Source organism: Dasypus novemcinctus, chromosome 16 (genome assembly GCF_030445035.2).
Source record: "Dasypus novemcinctus isolate mDasNov1 chromosome 16, mDasNov1.1.hap2, whole genome shotgun sequence".
Classification (NCBI taxonomy): Eukaryota; Metazoa; Chordata; class Mammalia; order Cingulata; family Dasypodidae; genus Dasypus; species Dasypus novemcinctus.
Genome location: NC_080688.1, coordinates 14,548,557 through 14,574,201, shown reverse-complemented (window position 1 = coordinate 14,574,201; position 25,645 = coordinate 14,548,557). Strand labels below are relative to the sequence as shown.

Below are 25,645 nucleotides of genomic sequence, written 5' to 3'. Positions count from 1 at the left end.
GCTACTAAGTATTTAAAGTAAAAAAAAAGTTCATTATTTTAACAAGCTTGTTTAGTATTAATGGGAATTATATATTGTAAAAAATTTGCCTGGTAACTTAGTATATAGGATATATAAAATATGTTTTTATTGTTAAGGAAACAGAAAATGATTTTGTCCTAAGATAAAATAATTGATTATTGGAAAGAGTCAAGTGTGGAACAAAACCTGAATGAATACTAAAAGTGTAGGTTTGTGGAAAAAAACTTTTTATAATTAAAATTAAATAAAATCAATATACAAAATAAATCTGTTTTATCAAAATAGCTTCTTGTGCTTTAACCTCATCATTTCCTCAGTGTTTAAAAACAAAGTCTTATCTCTTTTAAAAAACATTATGTTCTAAAAATCAAATCCCGAAAAGTAGCTTTTTATTTCAAACTGCAAGAAATTTATTCTTTTACCTTAAAAGAAAAAATTAAAATGAGAGTTAAATTCATTTAATATATTATAAGTCAAATAAAAATTGTTTAAAAGTGTTATAAAATTAACAAGTTTTAAAAATTTAATAAAAACTGTAACTAAGAGTTAAAAACATTTATAAATGCATTTATATTTTAAAACAGCAGAAAAATAATAACTAAAATTATAGCTAAGTGAATTTAGCCTAAAACTATTATTGAAGTGTAAATTCTAAACTAATCTTTCCTTTGTTTATGGTTACTTCAAGCCTAACCTCACCCCTTGCCTTTGCCTATAGTTTTTTTCATAATAGCTTCTGCCCCTACAAGCCAAAAAAAAGCTAAAACATCACTGTCAACTGTCCTAGTATTAGTAACCCTTTCTCTCATGAATTCAAGTATAAACTAAATAAATTGCTGCCTGATAAAATAAAGTTAAACAACCACTGAAGTTTTATTATCTCCAAAATAAAAAATTAAAAAAAAAATAAGGAAAGGGGGAAAAGTCCCCTGCCCTAACAGTCAGTGCTCCTAAGAGTGGCAATTCATGAGAAAAACCAGTCTGCCTCCCTGAGGCTTCAAATAGCCTCAATAAATATATATAAGATTAATCTTGTTGATTATCCAAAATTCTGCTAAATTCAAAATAAAATATAAAGTTCTAAAATAAAAAATAGTGCTAAAGCATTAAAAACATTTTAGTTACAATCCATTAAATAAAAAAAAATTCTTGTATAAAACTGCAGTCATAGTGCAAATTTAAAAAAAGTTTCAAAAGTCTTTAAAATGTTTTGCAGTCACACTTGTTTTTTAAAGTAACTAAAGTTACATTTTTGTGTCAAACTATTCATGTCTGCCTATTTGCTCCAATTGTTAAATATGCAGTTATAGAAGTAATATATATTTCTAAACCCCAAATTAAGCTAAAGAGTATATAAAATAATGCAAATTATAAGTAACATCAACAAGTTATTTCTTTGTCTCTTTGTATCTGCCCATTTGCTCAGTGTATATCTTCATACAGCAGAGTAATATCAAATTAACAAATAAAAATTCTTAAAGAAGCTCAATTCAAATTATTAAAAACATATTTAATTTTTAATAATTTGAAAATTAAATATGCAGTTACATATGTAAGTAAATATTCTTAAAGCCCAAATTAAACTAAGCAAATTGAAAAAGTCATATAAAAATCTAATCATAAAAACAATTAAAAAAGGGCCTCCTCTTTGCAAGAGCTTTAAAGGCAAAACTAGGTGTAGCAAATTAAACCTATCTACTAGGCTAGGAAATTGAAAATCAGTTTGCCCTGTAATTTCCCAGTGTAAACCTTTTGTCAACCATAAAATGTAAAAAACAAAAATTAAGTTAATTTCCACATAAAGAAAAAAAAAGTTAATTAGTGTAACCTGGCAGCCTGCTGCCTCAGTCTCCCACTCCCGAGTTGAACAGCAGTAGAAAAAACCAGCTTAAGCCAATCCTATGGGCAATAAAAGAATGCCCAAAAAGTAGCTAGGTCAGTGCTATTTCAGCACTAAATTCTATTCCTTATTTAACAAAAGAGAGCAAGTAAAAGCTAAAATGATTGAAATGTAATAAAGGAAGCAGTTAAATCACAAACTTTTGCAAGAGAAAGTTAAATCTTCTCAAATAAGCTATAACTTCTAAAGTATCCAATCTATAAAAAAACAGAGGAAGAGCTTGCATGCTAGGCTTAAGCGTGTAAATTGTGTCATTTTTCTTTGTTCGAGGCGCCAGCCATATCTGGCTCTGCGCCCCTTATTGCACAATTAAGAATAAATTATTTTCTTCTTCTCCACAATCTGGTGAGCCTTATTTTCTTCCAAAAAATTTCTTCCCAACAAAATAAAAGTAATTAGTGGCTCTATTAACAAATTTCAGTAAGTAAAGTCCATAAAAACAACAGAAAAATCTTTCCTAGGTTATAAATAAACAAATTAGGTAATTGTGTAATGTGTTTTAAAACCTGATAATCAGTATGCTCTTAAATTATTCATTTTCATAACTTAAACAAAGAAAAAAAGTTTTTAGCTTCCTGTAAGAAAAAAGACATTCCTGAAATAAACTATAATCGTTTCAATTTTATTTAACTTGAGTGTAATCTCCCATAGCTAATTTAGAAACTAAATTAACACTATATGTACAAAATCTTTAAAGTAATAAAAATTATAAGTTCACATTAGTAAAATTAAGCCAAAGAAAAAATTGTAAATATGCTCTCTTAAATAGAGTAAATTTCTTTAGTTAATAATTGTAATTAAATAAATTTATTTAATCATAAAGTAGCTAGTCAATGTAGTTATAATCAATTATAAAGAGTTTATAAAACATCTTCCAAACTAAAAATGTTCAAGTAGTTCTAGTTCTAAAAGTCATTGTTAACTAAAACTTAAATTAGTATTAGTTGCAAAAAAATAACTTTGGCATAATAATAAAATCTGTCTAAAGGCCACCACAAAGTACATATGTAAGTAAATAGTAATAAAAAGTTGTCTTAATTCTATTAGAAATATTCTGTTTTCATTTTAACAATAAAAAATAATTTTTCCCTGTTACTAAAGTAAAATACCTACTATTATCTTCATAGTAAAATTGTGTAAGTAAACAGTCATTTAATATATAATGTGTGGCATTAAATTGTCTAAAATATATATATATAAACAAGAAATAAACTTTAACATTATCAAACTCTTTTGTGCATTCAAACCAGGCCTTGTATACATTGCATTTTTCCTCTCCATGTGTGTTATTGGCTAAGGTAGTCACTAACCCCTCAATTAAAATATTTGCTGTATCAGCCTCTAGTTCTGCTCCTAAAGTCAGTGGAAACTACGTTGCAGTTTCAAGCTCCTGCAGCAGCCAATAATAACTCGGTACAACCAAGTGTACAATAGACATCGCCTCCAAAATGGCACTATTCCATAGTGCCAAAAGCACTATGCACCAAACTAGTACAAGACTAAAAAATCTCTAGAATCAACAATGCTGCCACTTGCTCACTGCATAAAAAACATGCTAAGTAAAGCCATAATACCAAAATACTGTAAATAAACCTTAAACACAATTGGCATTATAGCCTGCTCTCATGAAAAAATAACATGGAAAGTATTACAAACCTGAAACTTAAAACTAATAATTGCAACTCTAAATCCTTATGCATTAAGTAAGACATTAATTAATATTAAGTGCTGTACTCTTATCCCGTACTAAATACATGCTTAGTAATTATAACATTATCTTTTCTATTTTAAATCAAGTGCGAGAATATATTAAACATGTTAAATTCCTAGTAAATTCATTTTCTAAACAGTTAATAAACATGTCTGTAAAGTGAAGTAGCAGTCTCAGCCAAGCTCAGTCAGCTTACTATATTCTACTGTACTCTACTGTGAAGCAAAAGTAAAGCTTTCTTGCTAATACTAAGTCACCTATTAAACAAGTCAAAATTGCTAAAAATTGTACAATTAAAACCAAAGTGTAAAAAACCTTTATTCTGTAGTTCTAATCACTCCCACAGCTAAAAACTAAAAGAATTTCCAACTTAGTATTCTAATCCTAAATAAAGCCAGTTGCCCAAGAAGTGCTAGTTCACCAAGAGCATCTAACGAAGCAAATAAATGCCAATCATTAAACAGATTAAAATGTATCTTCAGACAAAGCTAAGTGTCTGTTGCAATTTCTCTCTAAAAAATAAATAACTTAAAAAAATATATACCTATGCTATTCCCACCAGCTTTTTAAAAAGAGTGCCATCTTTATAAGCACCTAACCTTGTCTACCTCTGTAATCCAATGTCCTCTTTTAAAAAAAGGTATTCCACATTTTTAATTAAGTTCATTGCTTTCAGAGTAAACATCTTATTAACCATATAAAAACTTCATCCAACTTCCTACAAAATGCCGAATCCATCTTCCTCCAGTTAAAATAAAATAAGAAGTTTACACCTTATTAAGCAATAACTACAGCCCATAGCCAACAGAAAGCAGTTACAAAAAAAAAAAATCATCTCCCTTCAGCATCCCTTTTAAATTAAAGGTGTAAACTCTTATTTAAAGATAAAACAAATTAATACATAGATCTAAAACCTACCTAAAAATCCACGTGACACCTGTAGCCCCAGAATAACTGCAGGGGGCCCTGCGCCAAAATTCTGCTGTCCAAAATAAAAACTTCTAAACTTCTAAAAACAGTCCTGAAGGCTACACTAAAGATTAATAATCAATCAAAACAACAAACAGCCATCCACCTCATAGTTCCAACAATAATTATGCCAAAGCTTAACAAGTTAAACTTTGGCAAAAGGGGGAAATAATGTGGGCTATGGGTGGAAGGGTCTTTGTCTCTTCAGAGATAACCTAAACTATCTGTAACTTGTGAGTGTGCGGTGATAAAAGGCTGCAGTCCTGCCCTTAGTAACCATGGCAAGGACTCCTGTCCCAGGAAACAGTTTATCAATGCAAAGTCTATAAATTTTAAGTATTCAGGGGAAATGCAAACCAAATATGCTAAAAGCTTATCTAGAATGCCTGAAGTCCATGCTAAAAGCTTACCTAAGATGTAGAAGATATATATGCTAATTTAAGCCTATTAAAAACTGAAACAAAAAGACCTTTTAGCCTTTCCTCTGTATAAAATGAACTCAAAAATCTTGTTCCAGGCTCGGGATTAAAACAAAAATCTCCTGAGTCCAGCCGGCCATCAATAAACCTTTTTTCCTTCTCAAAATCATTCCTGAGTCCTGGCCTCCCTATACGCAAATAATTAAACCTCTCTCAAATTGGACAACACTACCACATGCATATATAAAAGTCAACTCAAAATTGATCAAATACCTAAATATAAGAATGAGGACTATAAAACTCCTAGAAGAAAACCTAGGGAAGCATCTTCAGGACCTTGTGTCAGTCAACGGTTTCATAGACTTTACATCTGAAGTGCAAATAACAAAAGAAAAAAAATAGATCAATGGGACCGCATCAAAATTTAAAAGTTTTGCATCTCAGTGGACTTTATCATGAAAGTAAAATGACAACTTACACAATGGGAGAAAATGTTTGGAAATCACATATCTCAAGTGTTTAATATCTAGAATATATAAAGAAATCCTTTAAATTATCAACAAAGAAAAGCAACCCAATTGAAAATGGGTAAATAGTTGAATAGACATTTTTCCAAAGAAGATATACAAATGGCCATAAAGCACACGAGAAGATCCTCAACATTATTAACCATTAAAGAAATGCAAATCAAAACCACTAGAACATACCATTTTATACCCTCTAGAAGCTACTGTTAAACAGAAAAATACGAGTATTAAAGAAGATATGAAGATACAGGAAGAGTCATTCAATGCTGGTGGGAAGACAGTTTGGCAGTTTCTCAGAGAGTTAAGTATGTATTTACCATATGACCTGGCAATTCCACTTTAGGTATATACCCAAAATAATTGAAAGCAGTGTTTCAAACAAACATGAACATTTGTGTTATTCACATCTGTTGAAAGATGGATGCAATCCAAGAGCCAATCAATCAATGAATGGATAAACAAAATGTGGTAAATGCCCACAATGGAGTATTATCCAGCCATAAAAAGGTGTAACATTTTGATACATATGACAACATGAAAGAACCCTGAAGACATCAGGTTGAGTGAAAGAAGTCAGACACAAAAGGACAAATATGTAAGGTCACACTAGTATGACAAAATTAGAATAAGCAAGCAAAGAACCAGAATCTAGAATACACATTACAAGTGAAGCAGGCTAATAAGATAGGGAATAGACTGATCTGGAACCTGACAGAGAGTCCACGTGGACATCAGAAACCCCCAAGATGGCTGCTGGAGGAACCCCACCTCCAGATTCTGCTATCCAGAACAAAGACTCCCTCCTGAGAACAACGAAAAGCCCAAATGTTCCCTAGAAACTTTATCATTGGGTCCTCACTAAGGAATTACAGGTGGGGTAACCAATCCAAATAGCAAACAACTGGAACCCCCTCCCCTGCCATTTGCAACGGGACAAAATAATTAACAGTTTAAAAGCTAGGCACAAGCGCGGGCTCTTGCCTTGCTCTTTTCGCCTAGGGACCCATCCTGCCATCTTTGTGTTGTTTTCATCATTTTTCTTCTGCCACGTGGTCACGCAAGTAAACCTAGGGATTTATAATCTATAATGGGGAATTGTAGCTTGTAAATCAGCCCTCTTCATTGCTTTCACCCCTTTTTCCTCTCCCTGGGACCCCTGCTCTGTTATTTTCTCCCATTTCTCTTCCCTCCCTACCTGAATAAATTACTGGCCTTACTCACCTGGCATGCTTTCAAAATTAATTTCTGCAGCACACCTGAGAATCCAGATAGAATCTGGTAACATATTTGGCTAGCCAGGTCGAGGCGTTTATTGGTAAGTGAAACTATGGGCTACAGCCTGCTTAATGCCTTCCTTTGGTTCTCTATTTTAAACGGGTTTGCTTCTGAGTCCCGAAAGGTTGTGATCCTGGGAGGGAAGGGGCTGAGGTCTGGAAATTCTTTGTGTCTGTGCCACCCACCCCATCTTGTTAGATCTAACCCCAGTCGGGAGGGCTGGGGCACAGCATGGGAGTTCACTATGAGGCTGGTCTTTCAAGCAAGACTTTGCCCTCGACGCTGGAGACCGCTGCCTTCCTTCTCCCGCAGCCCTTTCGTGAGGGCACAGGGCAGTAGTGGAGGCCTGCGAACTTACCCCTCCACTGGGCCCAGGCCTCTGCAAGCGGCTTTCCTACTGACCGCACCCACCTGGAGGAAGGAAGCCCGAAGACCATGGGCAGAGTCTAAACGGATGCCATGGGCGTTCTCCTCAGGGTGGCCACGTGGCGAGAACACCCTTGCAATTTCTAACCTTTACCCATATTTTAATTTTTTACTGAATCTCTCTTTGCAGGTTTGTTAGGATGCTTTGGTCTGTTTTAAAAACCGGTAAAATAAAGTTCTCGTGGAAAGTGCCTTTTGTTTAGCAGGGAAGCTATTGTCTCCGGACCCCAGAATCTATTAACTTTGTACGATTAACCTCTAATTACTTAATGGTCTTTTAATAACTGGTTTAACTGGAAAAGTATCACAGTAAAGTAAGAACTAAGGCTGCGCTTAATAATTCTGGAAGGATAGGAGGAAGAAGCACAGTTCGGCTTGGCAGCTTCAGGTTAGAAATCAATTCGGCCTGTCTCCCAAGTCCAGCCTGCCCCGGGTATCCCTGTGGCAGGGGCTCTCTGATTTCCTGGGGTGGTGGCGATCAGTGAGCAGCCAAACATATCCTGAGATTTGACTCAGGAACTTCTATTTGGGTTGGTCTCGGACCCTGGAAAGTAGGGGAGTCGAGAACCAGAGCAGGAAACTGAATGGCCCCCATTCCTTGGGCCCATCCATTCAGAGAGCAGCCAAATATCCCCTGGGACAAACATCTCAGGTGCTTTGATTTGGGGTCACTGCTCAGGCCTCCCAGTCAGCTTGGGCTCATTTATCTGATATCCGGAATCAGATACCCCCAAGACCTGCCCACAAGGATGCTTGTGGGCCACTTACGCCCTGAAAATAAATATTCTCAGGATGCTGAGACAGGGCTTCAGCTCCAAATTATGTGGACTGGTGAGTTTAGTCAGGCTAGAATCCTGGGATGCCAGAATGGTCGACTAAAAAGTACTTCTCAATCTTCCTAGAATAATGGGTGCAACCTCTAACATACTAGCAGGCTCCCCATTTGGATGTATTCTCATGAACTGGACAACCCTACCAACTGAAGGGTTGAAGGACAAACTGATCTTCTGCAATACTGCATGGCCACAATATAGCCTTGAAGGTGGTCAAAATTGGCATGTAAATGGTACTTTATATTATGACTGCATTTTGCAAATAGACCTCCTCTGTAAGAAGGAAAGAAAGCAGTCAGAGGTTTCATATGTTCAACTTTTTATGGCTCTATATGAGGATACAAGGTTCAGTGGATCTTGCAAGTTATGTTATGCTCAAGAAGTGAAAGCACTTCCTGAAGGGATCATCTTAGATGATCCCCTCCTTGGTCCCGCCTCCCTCCAGCCTCTGCTTCCATGCCTCCTGTGCCTATGCTACCCCAGCAGGAGTCACAAGAAGTGGAGCATCTTTCCACCCTTATTAGGAAACACAAAGACGGCCTCTACCCAGTAAGGGAAGGAGCAAATGGAGAAGCAAGAACAATTAGAGTCCATGTTCCCTTCACCATGACAGATTTAACTCAGTGTAAGGAACAGTCAGGGCAATTTTCAGAAGACCCAGAAAAGTTTACTGAGGAATTCCAAAAGTTAACCCTAAATTTTGAGCTAACACGGGGAGACGTGCATGTTACCTAGTCTCGTGCTGCACCCCTGAAGAAAAGCGTGGCATTTGAGAAGCAGCCCAGGGGCATGGGGATGGGATGGCTGCCCAGCAGCCCCAGCAATATGCTGTAGGGGTTGCGGCAGTTCATAACAGGAACTACCAGAGGGCAAGCAAGAGCCTATATGATTATTTGATAACATGATTACTACTGGGAATGAACAAGTGAATTGTCAAGTCTGTTAATTATAATAAGCTGCAGGGAATAACCCAGATGGAAAAGGAAAACCCTGCCCTGTTTCAAGGGAGACTAGTAGTAACTATGAGAAAGTACACCCAAGTTAATCCAGACTCAGCGGAGGGACAGATTATATTAAAAACCTATTTCATCGGCCAGGCAGCTCCAGATATGGAAAGAAAACTCCAAAAGCTAGCTCTAGGTCCTGGAACCTCAATGAATTCTCTTTGAAAAGTAGCTTTTTCTGTCTTCAACAACCCTGTCCAGGCCTTTAAAGAGTAGAGGGCAAAGAGGGACAGGCAGTAGGCTCAGCTACTTGCAGTTGCCATAAATGGCAGCCGGCCACTTCGGGGTCACCGGAGCTCAGGCTCCAGACCCTCGAGATCCCGCTTCAACTTTGAAGAGACTAGCCCCTGGAAGAAAAACTGCCCTAACCCACACAAGGACCCCCCTACCCCCCATTCCTGCCCCCAGTATGGGGAAACAGGCCGCAGGCCCCTGGTGGCAGCAGCTTCCCTGTGGAGGACTGAGGGGGCCTGGGACACAGAGCATCTCCGTGGATGACTCCATGGAACATCGAACTAGAGGAGCCACAGGTGATCTTCGATGTGGCAAGTAAAAAATTTAACTTTTTAATTGATACAGAAGCCACTTACTCAGTTCTGACCTGTCACTCCAAACCTCCCCCCACCAGAACCTGTCCGGTAGTGGGTGTTGATGGTAGAACTAAAGTTTGATCTTTTACTGAACCCCTTCTTTGCCAGATAGGAAACCTAATTATAAGCCATCAATTTTTAATTGTCCCTGAATGTCCCACCCCCTTACTGGGGTGAGATTTACTTAGTACTCTGGGGGCATGCATCCAACTTGTAAGTATAAACAGAACCTCTAACGTGCCTGTAGCCCAGTGATCCCAGGAAGAACGTGGAACTCTGTGTTTAGCCATGGTTCTGGATCAAGAGTCTGTTGTTTCATCAACAGCCATTCCCCAGGAAATCAAAAGTAACATAAATTCTATTGTTTGGGAAATTGGGATACCTGGAAGGGCCCTCTGGATTCCCCCAGTTTCCATTTCTTATGATGTTAACTAGCCAAACCCTCATGAAAAGCAGTTCCCCCTCAAGGAGGATGCTGTTAAAGGCCTCCAGCCCACAGTTTAAAAATTCTTGGAGAATAACCTACTAATTCCCTGCCAATCTCCCTGCAACATGACAATTCTACCTGTGAAAAAGCCCAATGGTACCTACAGGCTAGTTCAAGACTTTAGAGCAGTCAATAGCTTTGTAATACCAATTCACCCAGTTGTACCCAACCCTTATACTCTGCTAAACCGGGTTCCAGAAACTGCAGTTTCGTTTACCATTCTAGACTTAAAGGATGCCTTTTTCTGCATTCCTCTCTACCTGGACTCTCAATTCCTTTTAGCCTTTGAATGGCAGGAGTCCAACACTAGGGACCCAGTCCAACTTACACGGACTATGTTGCCTCAAGGGTTCTGAAACAGCCCCCATATTTTTGGGAATGCCTTAGCTCAGGATCTAGCTGACCGCCACTTGCCACAGAGTGTCCTTTTACAATATGTGGATGATCTGTTGCTTTGCCGTCCAATGAAGGAAGTTTCTGATGCCAATACCGTTTTAGTCCTTCATTACCTAGCTGATAGGGGCTATAGGGTATCAGCATCCAAGGCATGAATCTCTCAGCAAAAAGCTTCCTATTTAGGGTTCCTTCTTACCCTGGGGGAAAGGCCTCTCTCCCCAGAAAGAATTCAAGCTATCACTAGTATTCTCCTACCTCAAAGAAACAGCTGAGAACTTTTCTAGGAATGGCTGGTTACTGTAGACTGTGGGTATCGAAGTTTGGGAAAATAGCCCAGTCACTGTACAGTGCTATTGCAGGAGTGCATAACCAACCCTTAGAGTGGGGAACAAGCCAGAAAGTTGCCTTCAATGCCCTAAAAGAGGCCTTAGTTAGGGCTCCAGCACTAGGAATTTCTAACCTAAGCAAGCCTTTCTTTCTATACATAACTGAAAAGAAAGGAATAGTTCTGGGAGTGTTAGTCCAAAAACTGGGTGAAGTTTCTTAACCTGTAGCTTATTTCTCTAAACTGCTAAACAGTACAGCACAGGGATGGCCACATTGCTTAAGAGCAGTGGGGGCAACAGCCCTTTTAATTGAGAAAGCCGGCAAACTAATTTGGGGACAACCTCTCACAGTTTTCACCCCACACCAGGTAAAGGATGTGCTTGAGGCCAGGGGCCACCAGTGGTTTACAGGTAGCCAGTTAATTAAATACCAGGTTCAATTGCTAGAAACCCCTGATGTGTACATGAGGGTGTGTCAGACTCTTAACCCAGACACCCTATCACCAGTAGAAGGCCCAAAGCCAGATCCTGACGGACCCCTTCTCTGCTTCTGCCTCGAAACATAACCAAAACTATTCCAGCAGGCCGGATATAAAGATGAGCCTCTTGTGAACCCGGACATTGAATGGTTCAGAGATGGAAGCAGTTTTATGAAGGAAGGAATTAAAAAGGCAGGCTATGTAGTGGTTTCTCAGTTTGAAACCATAGAAGTCAAAGCTTTCCCCCTGAAACTTCAGACCAGAAAGCAGAGCTAATTGCTCTTACCGAAAGTTTAAAACTAGCTGTTGGAAACTGAGGTGCAGTGGCCTCTCAAGGAGAGACATGCTGTCTCCAGGCTAGTGCTGTCTCCATGGCTACTCTTGAAACCTCAGCTAATTAAGAGTTTCTGGCAAATCGGAACAAGCTGTTCAAGGCTGAAAGAAAAGATGAGCACATACCTTTTGTAGTGAATAGAACACTTAGACTTTGTACCTTGAGATAAGATTGTAAAAAATTCCTTAGACTATGGGTAATCAAGTGATGTTCCTGCTTATTGGCACGTAGGCTCCGTGTTCCTGCTTATTGGCACGTCCACTGGGTTATATAAAGAGTCCCTTGTAAACAATAAAGTAGTCTGAGGAGTTATTACTTGCAGACCCCCTGATCCCAGCTCTCTCGCTCATTCTTTCTCTTTGTTTCCTTCTACCTTTTCTCTTTTTTTCATTCCCGATACCCTTTGGGTCCAAATCTCCAACACTAGCAGCTGGGAAATGGGCTCATATTTACACGGACTCTAAGTATGCTTTCCTTGTCCTTAACGCTCACTCTGCTGTTGGTGAGAACGAGGCTTGCTTACAAACAGTGGGTCACCTATTAATCATAGACAAGAAACCCTAGATTAACTAGAAGCCACACTGTTACCTTAAGAAATAGCTGTTATGCATTGCCCAGGACATCAGAAAACAAACACTGCTATAGCAAAGGGAAATGCTTGAGCTGATGCAGCTGCTAAAGCAGCAGCACAAAGCCAGGTCTCCCTCCTACCCCTTATCCCAACACCTGTACCAGTACTTGAAGTCCCACTGTATACCTGGGATGAACAAACCAGGGCAGCTAGCCTGGGGTTCACCCTGGAGGCTGATGGTGGCTTGTTAGAAATACTCAAGACTACCTTCCAGAAGCACTGCAATGGAAAGTCCTTCATGGACTTCACCAAGCCACTCATCTGGGGAAGGATGTCCTAACTGGCTTTGCCAAGTGGGTCTTCAAAGGACAGGGCCTAGTGCAAACAGTCAAAGAAGTTATCAGGAGTTGCTCCCTGTATACAGTTAATAACTCAGACAATGGGACGCTCAACTATCCTCCCCCCTTAAACCCTCCTGTCCAGATGCAGGGATCATACCCTGGGGAAAGCTGGCAAATAGACTTCATCCACATGCCATCTTGCCAGGGCTGTAAGTACCTCTTGGTACTGGTAGATACTTTGCCTGGATGGGTAGAAGCATTTCCCACCAGGAGAGAAACAGCAAGTCAAGTGTTTAAAGCTCTCATAAAAGAAATAGTTCCCAGGTTTGGATTGCCTAAGTCCCTCCAAAGTGATAATGGGCCAGCTTTTACTAGTAAAATAACCCAAGGTCTATCAGCTGCCCTTGGAATTACATATCATCTCCATAGTTCCTGGAGGCCCCGATCCTCAGGGAAAGCAGAGAGAGTTAACCGCACTTTAAAGGAAATTCCAGCTAAACTCTGCCAGGAAACTGCATCTCATTAAGTCATCAATTTACCCGTAGGCCACGTTTAGCTCCAAAAGACCCACTTCAGCTTAGCCCCTTTGAAATGGTTTATGGACGGCCTTTCCTTATCCGGGACCTCATGCTAGATCAAGAAATTCAAAGTCACAAAATATTTTATCAACCTAGGGAAAACTCAACAAATCCATGAATTATCTTTACCTAAAATTAACCCTGGAGACCAGGTTCTAATAAAAACCTGGCAAGGAAACAGGCCTCACTCTCAGTTAGAGCCTAAATGGAAGGAACCTTATCCTGTGGTTTTAACCACTCCCATAGCTGTTAAAGCTAAAGGAATTGCCAGCTGGGTACTTTTATCCCGAGTGAAACCAGCTGTCCAAGGAGGGATCAACTCAGCAGAAGCAACTGACAGGTCATGCAAGTGCCAGCCATTGGATGACCTAAAACATCTCTTCAAGAAATGAAGCTACGTATCATCTAAATCTCTAACCCATTGCCTTAAAAACCCCTCATCCTTTTTTCTTTTAAAAAAGGCAGTGTCCCTTCTCATCCCCCTCTTAGCTGCTTTAAGCATAACCAGCAGTATTGAAAATTGGGGTTGGCAGTCTATACTAAAACTCCTTATCTATTTCAATTGCTCCCTACAACTAACAGCATGAATAAAACCAACTGTGCCTTAAACGCTCCGTAACAGCAGGCAGACTCTCTTGCTGCTATGGTAATGCAAAGTCACAGGGAACTTGACATTCTAACTGCAGCACAGGGAAGGGTATGTCCTTTCCTTAATGAAAAATGTCATCTCTACTTAAATTACTCTAAAACAGTCCTAGACAGTAATCAAAACCTGCAAAATAAAACCCACCAATGTCAAGAAAATGCAGCCTTTATAAACACCTGGCCTTTTCTATTCTTATGGTCCAGTGTCCTCTTAGTGGACCCGTGTATTCTTAAAGTTCTAATTAAATTTATTTCTTCCAGGATCAACATCTTGTTAACCATATGGGGACTTCATCCAGTTTCATACAGGATGCAAGATCCATCTTCTCCCAGTCGAGATAGAGTAGCAAGGGAGTTCTATGCCTTGTCAGGCAGGGTCTGTGAGCCCGTAACTGGCAGGAAGCAGCTACAGAAGAAAGATCATCTTCCTTCAGCACCGCTTTAAGATTAAAGGTGTAGAACTCGCTGAGGGGGCAATGAGGCAGGCTAGTAAGATAGGGAATAGACGGATCTGGAACCTGACAGAGAGTCCACGTGGATTTCAGAAACCCCCAAGATGGTAGGAACCCCACCCCCGGATTCTGCCACCCAGAACAGTCTTCCTCCAACAACAAGGAAAACCCTGGATGTTCCTTAGAAACTTTATCATTGTGTCTTCACTAAGGTACTGATGTGTGGGCTAATCCATCCAAACAGCAAACAGCTGGAACCCCCTCCCCTGCCATTAGCAAAGTGACAAAATAATTAACAGTTTAAAAGTCAGGCACAAAGTGGAGGTGCTTGCCTTGCTCTTTTTGTCTACAGATCCATCCTGCCCTCTTTGTGTCATTTTTGCCATTTTTCCTCCACCATATTGATATAGCCTGTGCATTAAATCAAAATTATTTCCAAGAGTACCTAGTCTCCAAGATGGCCAGATAAGTAATATAGGCCCTACAGTCTTTGAATGTTCAGAAGGGATGTGAGACTGAGTGTGTATTCAGGGCTGCCTCCAGACAATGTGGAGCTATGCTAATCCAAACTGGCTTGGATGTGGAGAATATGTAACTCACCTGGAGGAAATAACCTATCTGATAGTAAGATCTGAAGAACCTAACCAAAGGTCTATTTACCATCACTGTTAGTCTTCCTAATCCTATATCCTCTGTATAAAAGGGTCTGGAAAAGGCTGTTCGGGGCTCAGTTTTTATTAGGACAAGAGTCCGCCGAGCCCGGCCTGTCGAAATAAACCAACTTCCTTCTCGGTATTCTCGTGTCCTGGCCTTCGAAACCGCGCATACCCGAATTTCTCCACTACATTTCATATGGCCACACAAGTAAACCTGGGGACTTTTTATAATCTATAATGGGGAATTGTGGTTTTAAAATCAGCCCTCTGCATCCCTTTCACCACTTTTCTCTCTACCTGGGACCCCTGCTCTGTTATTTTCTGTTATTTTCTCCCATTTCTCTTCCCTCCCTACCTGAATAACTTACTGGCCTAACTCACCCGGCATGCTTTTGAAATTCACTTCTGCAGCATAGCCAAGAACCTAGATAGAATCTGGTAACACAAGGGCACTGATAGCGAGAGGGTAGGGAATAAGGAGTTAAGGCTAAAATGTACAGAATTTTTAATTTGGGATGATCAAAACGTTTTGGTAATGGATGGTGGTGGTAGCACAACATTGTGAATGTAATCAGTAATACTGGACTATATATTTGTGTGTAGTTAAAAGGGGGAATGTTGGATTTATATAGGTTACTAGAATCAAATTTTTTTAAAAATCCAAGGAATGCACAACACAGTGAACCCTAAGTTATACCATGGACTACAGTTAATAGTACAATTATAAAAATGTGCTTTCATCAATTGCAACAGACGTACCACACCCATGTAAGGTGTTAATCATGGCATGGTATATGGGGACCCTGTATGTTCTACATGATTTTTCTCTAAATGCACCACTTCTATAATAAAGAAGAAAGCCTGTTCCTGCCCTCATAGAACTCACCTTCTATCGTGCGATACAGATCACACACATGTTAAGTAAAGTACACATGGTGAAATGTGTAAACAGTGTTGTGGAGGGAGACAAAGCAGGGAAGGGCAGTCAATACTGGACTGCCAGAGTGGAGAGGGAAAGCTCAACTCAAAGGGGACATGTGAGTGACTCCAGGCAGAGGGAAGATGTCCTGAAGGAAGGGTCGGCTTGGTGTACTTAGGAAATTGCAGGGGCCATTGTGACTGCCACAGGTAAAGGGCAGAGAGGAAGGATGTGGCTTTCACTCTTGGGGATCCCTGACCAATGGGAGGGTGATTTCTGGGCACAGGTTCCCTCTAAGATCTGGGACTACCTCAATGCTGAACATCCCTAACTTCTGCCTTGAGCCTGGGGAGGGGACTGAGCCCTGCTTGATGGGGTGTGGGCTGCAGGAAGGGAGGTTCCAGGGGGACTGACCTTGGTGGAGAAGGAGTCATATTTCGCCAGCAGCTGGCTGCAGGTGGTACCTTGCTTCAGCTCTTCCTCCACCTGGGCATGGGGAAAAGAGAGAAGGAGAGATGCTGGGGACTGGTGCCCATCAGATCTGAAGGCTCTGTGCATGCCCCTTGGCCCATCCCCATCCACTCCCTTCTAATTGTGCAGGCACGTGAAACTTGCTAGATGAGTTCAGGTGGTGAAAACTGAACCTCTGGTTCTGGACAGACGATGAGGATTGTGGAGGTGAGGGCCAGGCCATTATACTGGAGTTCTGGAGGAGGAAAGTCTACCACCCTCTTGCTGTGTGGGGCACACTTCTTTAGTCTTAACCAGGTCATGGTGAATGGTACAGGAATGGCTGGGGCCCCCGGTTGTGGTTGTAAAGCCGTTGGAAGCAGGGCTTTTGATGAGGCTGTTCAGTTAAGGCGTGACCCACCACTCTCATTCAGGATGGGTCTTTTTTTTTTGAGCATTTAATTTTTTAACAGTATGTTTTTGAAGATACATAAATCACAAAAAATGTTACATTAAAAAATATTAGATTCCCACATACCCCACCTCCCACCCGCACTCCTCCCACATCAACAACTTCTTTTATCACTGTGGCACATTCACTTCATTTGGTGAATACATTTTGCGGCACTGCTGCACCACATGGATTATAGCTCACATTGTAGTTTGACACCCTCCCCCTGTCCATTCAGTGAGTTATGGCAGGATAGATAATGTCCAGCACCTGTCCCTGAAATATCATTTCTGACAACTCCAAGCCCCGAAAACGCCCGCACATCACATCTCTTCTTCCCTCTCCCTGGCCTCAGCAACTCCTGTGACCACTTTCTCTTTTGATGAGGCTGTCTAGTTAATGTGTGGCCTGCCTTATTCAGGACAAGTCTTCATCTTGTTTCTGAAGGCCTTTACAAGAGGATAAACACAGAGAGAAAGCCACAGCAGCGAGGAAACCCAGGGAGAAGGGAGAAACCAGCAGGTGCCACCATGCGCCCTGCCGCATTTCAGAGAAGCCAAGGATCGCCAGCAGCCAAGCTCCAGGAAGAAAGCATCGCCTTGATGAGGCCTTGATGTGGATATTTTCCTGACCCCGAACCATAAGCTCATAAATTTCCCTTGCTTAAGTCGAACTCATTTCATGGCAGGTGCTTTGCACAACCTAGGAAATGAAAATGTTGGGGCCCCTGAGCTGCTGAGTAAGGCTCCAGTTGAGCTGTCCAAGGGCTGGGCGTGTCCCTGCAGAGCCTCTGCACCATCTTGGCAAACCCAGGCTGTGGGCAAGGCCTCGCAGGAGCGCATTCCTGTGAAAGAGCCTGGCTCCTCTGCAGGGAGTTCAAGGGGTTTTCAAAGCGGAGGGAATCCCAGCTCAACAGAGAAAGGTGAGCAGCTACCACAGGCAGAGTCTGGCATTGCTCCTCCTCTCTAGCACTCATCTGACTTGATGATTCTTATCACCCCGGCCCTCACCACATTTCCAGGACTTTGACATTCCCACGCTCACTCGTTTCATCCCCACCACCAACCTGTGGTCATTCTACAGAAACCAGGCAGGTTCAATGGCCTACTAAAAGTTCAACTGTGTCCCCCCAAATGAAGAGTCCACGTCCCTCTCCTAGATATATGAAGAGGCTCTTTAGTTAAGATGAGGTAATACCCAGGTTAGTGTGGGCCTTAAACCAATGTGACTGGTGTCCTTATAAGAAGAAGAAATTTAGGCACGGACAGAGAGAAGATAGCCATATGATGGAAGGCAAGGTAGAGTTAGACCTCAAGCCCCTGGCAGATTCCTGCAGACTTCAGCACCAGCACGACCCTGGGGACACACTGATTTTGGATTCTGGCTTCAAGAACTGACAATGTGTTTCTGTGCTTTTGAATCACCCCAGCCTGTAGCAGTGCTGACAAATGAGGCCACAGGCAGAAGCAGCTGGGGCAGTGTTTGAAGAGTCTGGGTTCTAGCACACCTACCTAACACCTCGATTGGGAAGACAGTTTTAATGGAAGCTCTTTTTTTTTCTATTTTATTTTATTAAAAAATTTTTTAAAATGTTACATTAAAAAAATATAAGAGGTCCCCATATACCCCCCAGCCCCCTCACCCCACTTCTACCACATTAACAACCTCTTTCATCATCATGGGACATTCATTGCATTTTGTGAATACATTTTGGAGCACTGCTGCATCACATGGATAGTGGTTTACATTGTAGTTTACACTGTCCCCCAGTCCACCCAGTGGGCCATGGCAGGACATACAATGTCCAGCAACTGTCCCTGCAGTACCACCCAGGACAACTCCAAGTCCTGAAAATGCCTTCACATCATATCTCTTCTTCCCTCTCCCTACTCTCAGCAGATACCGTGGCCACTTGCTCCACATCAATGCTACAGTTTCTTCCATTACTAATCACAATAGTTCCATAGTAGAATATCAGTAAGTCCACTCTAATCCATACTCTATTCTGCCATCCTGTACACCCTGGGATGGTGATGTCCACTCTATCTCTATATCGAGAGGGGTCTTAGATTAACGGAAGCACTTTTGCTTCCTGCACAAGTTCAGTGTCGGTGCTGGGATGTGGAGATGCTGGGGTGTCGGAGCCTACTGAGCACAGGTTTGAGTTGGGGTGTTAAAGAGGGAAGGACGACAAAGATCAGAGCAGTAGATGCCCCTATGGCTGGGCCTAGGGTCAGGGCAAATGAGAGAGAAATTAGAGGATGCGGCGACCCAGGAGTTCCCGGGGTTCACGGGGAAGGGTCAGAGGCCTGCCACGCATGAGGGCTGCCTGTGCCCGCCTCCACTCACCTTCCCCAGAGACTTGATGAGCAGCTGCTGCGCCGTCTTGCCCTCCTCATCCGCCTTGAGGCGGTAGTCCAGTAGGTGGGGACGGGCCTCCACCTCCCTAACCTGCCGCCGCACCCCATTGACCAGCACCCAGGTCCGCGGATTGTGCATGATGAACTTATTGAGTTTCAGCCCCAGCTTCCTGATGAACTCACGGGACAGCCTGTGGGGTGAGTCAGAGAGGGCTGAGCCAGGACTTGGAAGCTGCTGGCCTCCTTCCTGCTGGTGGAGCGTGCCGCCTGCCCCTTCCTTGCCCTCAAGGATTCCCTGGGGCCCCCCAGGCCTCGATGCACAGGTGCGTTGCTCCTGAGGAGCAGGGCCCCTGGGCCCCCCCCCCTCAGTGCTCTCTGGTCTCTCCACACCTCCCGGCCCCTCCTTGCTGGCTACAGTTCCTGGGACTCCAGCTCTGGCCGTCTGTTGGCTGTGCCACTTGGACACCACAGGCATCTTCCTCTGGTCTCTAACAGGTCCTGTGCTTGACCGGCTCTGCTCTGAAGGGCAGGGTCTCCTGTAGAGGAAGCCCGCCCCAAGCCAATGCCCAGGTGTCCCTCCTGGAACCCCAGCCTACCCAGGGGGCACCCAGACCTTCCTGCCCAGGAGGGCACCTTGCTACTCCTGCCATAGCAAACACTGCCCTCTGCCTCTTCAATCCCAGTTAACTTCGGCAACTGTGCCCTTCTAGAGAGGCAGAGAAGAATCAGTTCTGCTCTCACTTAAATATCCTGACATAACCCACTGAATGGACTGGGGGAGAGGGTAACCTACAATGTAAAGTATAATCCATGAGGTGAAGTAGTGCTCCTAAATGTATTCACCAAATGCAATGAATGTGTCACAATGATGAAAGAGATTGTTGATGTGGGAGAGTGGGGTGTGAAGTTTGGTATCTTATATTTTTTAATGTAACATTTTGTGTGATCTATGTATCTTTTAAAAACAAAAAATATTTTTAAAAGCACAACAAAACTGGTGCTAGGGAGTGTAAACTACTAGTAAACTGTAGTCCATGTGGTGTGGCAGTGCTCCAAAAAGTGTTCACCAAATGCAATGATAGCGCTACAATGATGAAAAAGGTTGTTGAACAGATGAATGGATAAACAAAATGTGGTACATACATACAATGGAATACTACTCAGCTATAAGAAGGAATGCAGTACAGACACATGGAATGACGTGGATGAATCTTGAGGACCTTAGGTTGAGTGAAGCAAGCCAGGCATTGAAGGACAGATACGACATTACCTCTCTGATATGAAATAAGCAAACCAAGCTGTCTCAGAGAGCTAGAGACTGGATGATAGGCTTACAGGAAATTGGGGGTGGGGGGTGGGGGAGAGGAAGTTTGTGAGCTGATGCCTACAAGGGTGAAATCTATGATAAAGTGGAGGTAAGTAGTTCAGTGAAGGGATAGGATGGGGGCATAGGATACTTTTGAGTGGGGCTTTCCAGGCTTGATGGGGGCTCGGTTTGGGAGGGTGGGTCAGATGGCCCAAAGAATTGGTGGGAGGACTTGGGGGAACAGTTGAACAAGGGAGATTGTTAGGTATGTGGTTGAAACTACAATGGTGAGAAAACTCTTTAGAAAATATAATAAAGAAGGGTTACCTGCTTAAGGTGCTTAAGGGGAGCGTCTGGCAGAGGGGCAGGCTTCTAGGGAGTGTGTGAGTGCTCATCTTGTCATAGTGTGTTACATCATTGTTATATCATTGGGTGGAGACCCATACAATGAGTGGGAAGGTAAACCAATATCCTGGGGAGGCCTGAAGTTCTGGAAATAAAGGAAATTGTGTCTCCCAAGTGAATTGGTGGCTCCCAGTGGGGGAGAGTGTAATATGTCAAGCCCTCAGCATTGTTGCAAGTATCTGTGAATCTGGGCCTTCAAACAGTGAAGAATGGTTGTCACTATGGGCTCTGAGGGGAGGGGAGAGAGGAATAAAATAGATGGAAGCAGGTAACTGGGAGGGCAATGGATGTGTTCCACAAGATCATGCAATGATGGATATAGGACATGTTAAATTTCACCAAAAATGTATGAAAGTCTATAGGCTAAAATGTAAACCATAATGTAAACCATAACATAACTAAAAATTTAGAAAAGTATAGAGTCTAAAATATAAACCATAATGTAAACCCAAATGGAACCATGATTGGTAGCTCTGTTTCAATATCTGTACATCTACTGCAGCAAATATAACATGAACATGTAGAAAGATCATTGCTGGGGAAGGGGAAAAGAGTTGGATGTTGGATATATTGGAGTCCCCTATGTTGTATATCTGAATTACTGTGATCTAAACCCTTTTTGAAGACAAAATTAAAAAGTAGGAAAAATAAAAGGAGGTAGACACTAAGGTAGAAACAAAAGGAATTGTCCTACCACTGTACCTACAGGGAAACAACTATTACAGTGATGAAAGGCAAAATGTCAAAAACAATGTTTTATGATATTTTTCATTTATTTTTACTTTATTTTAATTTTTCTAAATTAGTATGTATCCTATTTCTAATCTTTAAACCTACCACTACTATTTCATTTTCCTATTAATTGAACTTGGCAATATATTAGGCTTCACTTTTGAAGTTTTAAACCACAGAGAGTTTCAACAATGGCAGGGGAGGAACACTGGCATGGGGTGTTATTGATGGGGGACATGTGGTTGGGAGGGAGTTCTCTGGGGCATTATATCGGGTACATAAAAATGTTCAGATATATGTAGGATATTTTCATAGTAGTTACAGTTACAAATAACAACTACGGGAGTGCTGAGTTCCTAGACAGGGGAACTCTGTCACATTCCCCAATGGAACAACAACAATCTCCCAAGTGCAACAGCAAAGACCAGGGAAGGTGGATGGTCCAACAATGAGCCCTCGATATTGATGACTATGCTTATGGCCTGTGTACCTGAAAGATGAACGAGGCCTAGAGCTGCAGGGTGCCTAAGAGTTACCTCCTGGGAGTCTCCATGTTGCTCACATGTGGCCACTCTCTAAGCCAAACTCAGCATGTAAATGCATTACCTTCCCCCTCACCATGGGACATGACTCCCAGGGATGAGCCTCCTTGGTGCTGAGGGATTAGTACCAATCACTAATGGGTGATGCATCTAGAAAAAAACCTTGAATGAAAGGGGGGATTGGTAAAGACCAATGAGATTATATGGCTAAGAGTCTTCAAAAAGAGTCAGGAAGTCATCAGAGGGGTCATGCTTACGCATGCCTCAGCAGGATCCCAGAGACATCCAAAGTAGATAGAACTCCAGTTACTGATGCTCCTGAGGGCTAAGAGAAACACAGTTTCTGTGGTCATGGCAGTTGGCTCTGGGGTTCAGTGCCTTGTCAACGGGCCCTATTTTTGGAATTTGTGTTCCTGAGTGTGATAGAGTTGGACTCAGAGGTGATCTTTCTACACATGTCTTTTGTGTCACTTCTACTGAAACTGTGATTGGATAGGGGGTTGGTGTATACCCAGGAGACTTGAATCTCTGGACTGGCCATGTGCCCACTGGGCCCTGAGCCTCAGCAGAGTTGCAACTCCTACTCTCCAGTTTGTTGGACTTACAGAGGTCAGCTAACAGGGAGCTGAAGATGGTCAACCACCACACCAGGAAACAGAGTACCTACAACTCCAAGCAGGAGAATTGTAGCCATCAACCATGTGGGATCTAAGCACGCTCTCGATATAGAGGTGGAGTGGACATCAACATCCCATTGTACACAGGATGGAGGAATAAAATATGGAATAGTGTATTTACTTTTATTCTACTATAGAACTGTTGTGACAAGTAATGGAAGAAACTGTAGCATTGATCTTGAGAACGTGGCCATGGTAGTTGCTGAGGGCAGAAGAAGGAAGAAGAGAGGAGATATGGGGACTTTTTTGGGACTTGGAGTTGTCCATAATGATACTGCAGGGTCACATGATGGGCATTATATATCCTGTCATAACCTACTGAAGGAAATGGGAGAGAGTGAAACTATGATGCAAACTCTTATCCATGTGGTACAGCAGTGCTCCAAAATGTATCCACCAAATACAATGAATTTGCCACAATGATGAAAGAAGTTGTTGATGTGGGAGGAGTGAGGGGTAGGAAGTGGGGTATATGGGAAACTCTTATATTTTTTAGTGTAACATTTTTTGTGATCTATGTATCTTTTTTAAAAAAAGGCAATTTAGTAAAAAAATGATCTAAAAAATATGTTGTGGTCAGAGGAGTGAGAGTGTGGGTTGTGGGGTATATGGGAACCTCTTATATTTTTTAATGTAACATTTTTTGTGATCTCTGTATCTTAAAAACAGACAATTTCATAATAATAAAAAAAGAGTTTGTTGATGTGGGACGAGTGGGGTGTGGGGTGTGGGTATATGGGAACCTCATATTTTTTTCTGTTTTTAATAGCTTAAAAACATTTTTTTAAAGATACATAGATCATACCCATGGTACATTAAAAATAATTTTAATGTAACATTTTTGTGATCTAGGTATCTTTTTAAAAAGAAAAAGTTTAAAATTAAATTAAAAAAAGACAAAGAAATATGAGGATCCCATATACCCCACTCCCCACACCCTCCACTCCTCCGACATCATCAAATTCTTTCTTATATTTTTTAATGTAACATTTTGTGTGATCTATATATCATTTTTAAAAAAGACAATAAAAATAATTTCATTTAAAAAAACAAGCAAAACCGGGTGCCCCCGGAGGCTCTGCAAGTGACCTGGGGCCGCATAATGATTTAAGACTGATTCTGTAAGACACCCAGGCCCAGAGCCTCAACAGACTTCAGCTCCTACACTTTGATTTATTGGACTGACCCCACTCAGCTAACATGGAGTTGAAGAAGGTCAACCACCACACCATGGAGCCTAGAGTGTCTTCAACTGAAAGCAGGAGGAGTGCATCCAGTATCCATGTGGAAGCCCCCACTTGACATAGATGTGCAATGGACACAACCAAGCCAATGTCCACAGAGAAAATGGGGAATGGGTGTGGGAAGGGTAGCCATGGTGGCTGCTGGGTTTGGGGAATGGGAGGAAGAGATGAGAGGTGGAGGTGTTTTTGGGACGTGGAGTTGTCCTGGGTGGTGCTTCACGGACAATTACAGGACATTGTAGACCCCCCCAGGGCCCACTGGATGGAATGGGGGAGAGTGTGGGCTTTGATGTGGACCATTGACTACGGGGTGCAGTGATGTTCAGAGATGTACTTACTGGGTGCAATGGATGTGGCACGATGATGGGAGCGAGTGTTGCTGTGGGGGGAGTGGGGGGTGGGGGCGGTGGGGTTGATTGGGACCTCGTATTTTTTGAATGTCATTTGTAAAAATAAATAATTTTAATTAAAAAAAAATAAATTAATTAATTAATTAAAAAAAAAGAAGACCGATTCTGAACCTGAGGTGGGTGGTCCTGCTTCGCAGTCACCGGCACTCCGGTGGAAGCATTCTGCCTGCCCTATGCCTCTTGGCCCCTGTGCTGACCCCGCCCTGTCCTTCCCAGCTGCCCCGCCAGTCTCCCGACACTTACTTGTGGTTGCTAGGAATCCTCATGGGACCAAGGTCCACGTACCACTGGGATCCAGGCACTCTGTGTGTCTCAATTCTGCCACCTACATGCCCCGAGGCCTCCAGGACAGTCACCTAGAAGGACAGACTTGCCTGGCCTCACCAAACCCAAACACATCCCTCCCACACCCTCTACTTGGTTCTGGGAGGGTCACCCAGCTGCCACAGCCCTTGCTTGCCTCTCCTAGTTAGAACTCAGTTCAGAACCCAGTAGTCAGACCAACCAGTGCCCCTCGCCCTGCCCTTGCCTAGACCCCTAAACCCATCGCTTGCACTAGCTTCGGGGGACATCCCACCTGCTTCTCCCCTGCCCCCCGTAGAGGTCTCCTGCACCCCTAGTGTACCTGGTGGCCCGCGTCTTGCAGGGTCTTGGCAACAGTGAGCCCGGCCATGCCCGCTCCAATCACCACGATGCTTTTCCTCTCTGCTGTCTGCCCCAGCCCGTCCTTGGCCAGCTGCACCATCTCTTCATACTGGGGGTCCTCGAAACATTTCAGAAGCTGGCTGCTGAAGGCCCGGGCACCTGGGGCCACCGTGGACAGGAGCAGAAGCGACAGCCACCCTGGGTGCATGGCGGTGGAGGCAGCAGTCAGGTGAGCGGCCGGGAACACAGAGGAGCACTTGAGCGAGCGCAGGTTATATCCCTGCACCTGTGATGCAATAGTGCATCACTGCCATTTGCCTTCCTCCTTCCCCCGTGGCGCTTCAGGCACAGGGATGGCCCTGCCTGCCCCACACCTCTCTCTGCTAGCTTCTGTTGTCAGTTTGTATAGTCCCCTCAGGGGATGAGGACCTCCGCCCAGTGGGGGGCTGCCCATCTTTCCCTCTCCCCTCTCCAAGTAGACAGACTGTACCAGTGGTAATTGCAGTGAGAAGACTCTGACTCATCTGGAGCTGTGGAAGGACAGGAGCGAAGATGGGGCGTGTG

General features: G+C 42.6%; 1 protein-coding gene across 1 annotated transcript in view; it reads right to left on the bottom strand.

Moving 5' to 3' along the window:
- LOC101445014 (L-amino-acid oxidase-like) overlaps positions 1 to 25,289 on the bottom strand; it is a 34,403-nt gene extending 9,114 nt beyond the window's left edge. Inside the window, exons 1-4 of the mRNA XM_058277899.2 lie at positions 25,062 to 25,289; positions 24,680 to 24,792; positions 19,110 to 19,311; positions 16,274 to 16,345 (exon numbers count right to left, since the gene is read on the bottom strand). Of these exons, the coding sequence (XP_058133882.2) occupies positions 16,274 to 16,345; positions 19,110 to 19,311; positions 24,680 to 24,792; positions 25,062 to 25,289 (615 nt within the window). The remainder of the gene's footprint in view (positions 1 to 16,273; positions 16,346 to 19,109; positions 19,312 to 24,679; positions 24,793 to 25,061) is intronic.
- Positions 25,290 to 25,645: the final 356 nt, after the last annotated feature.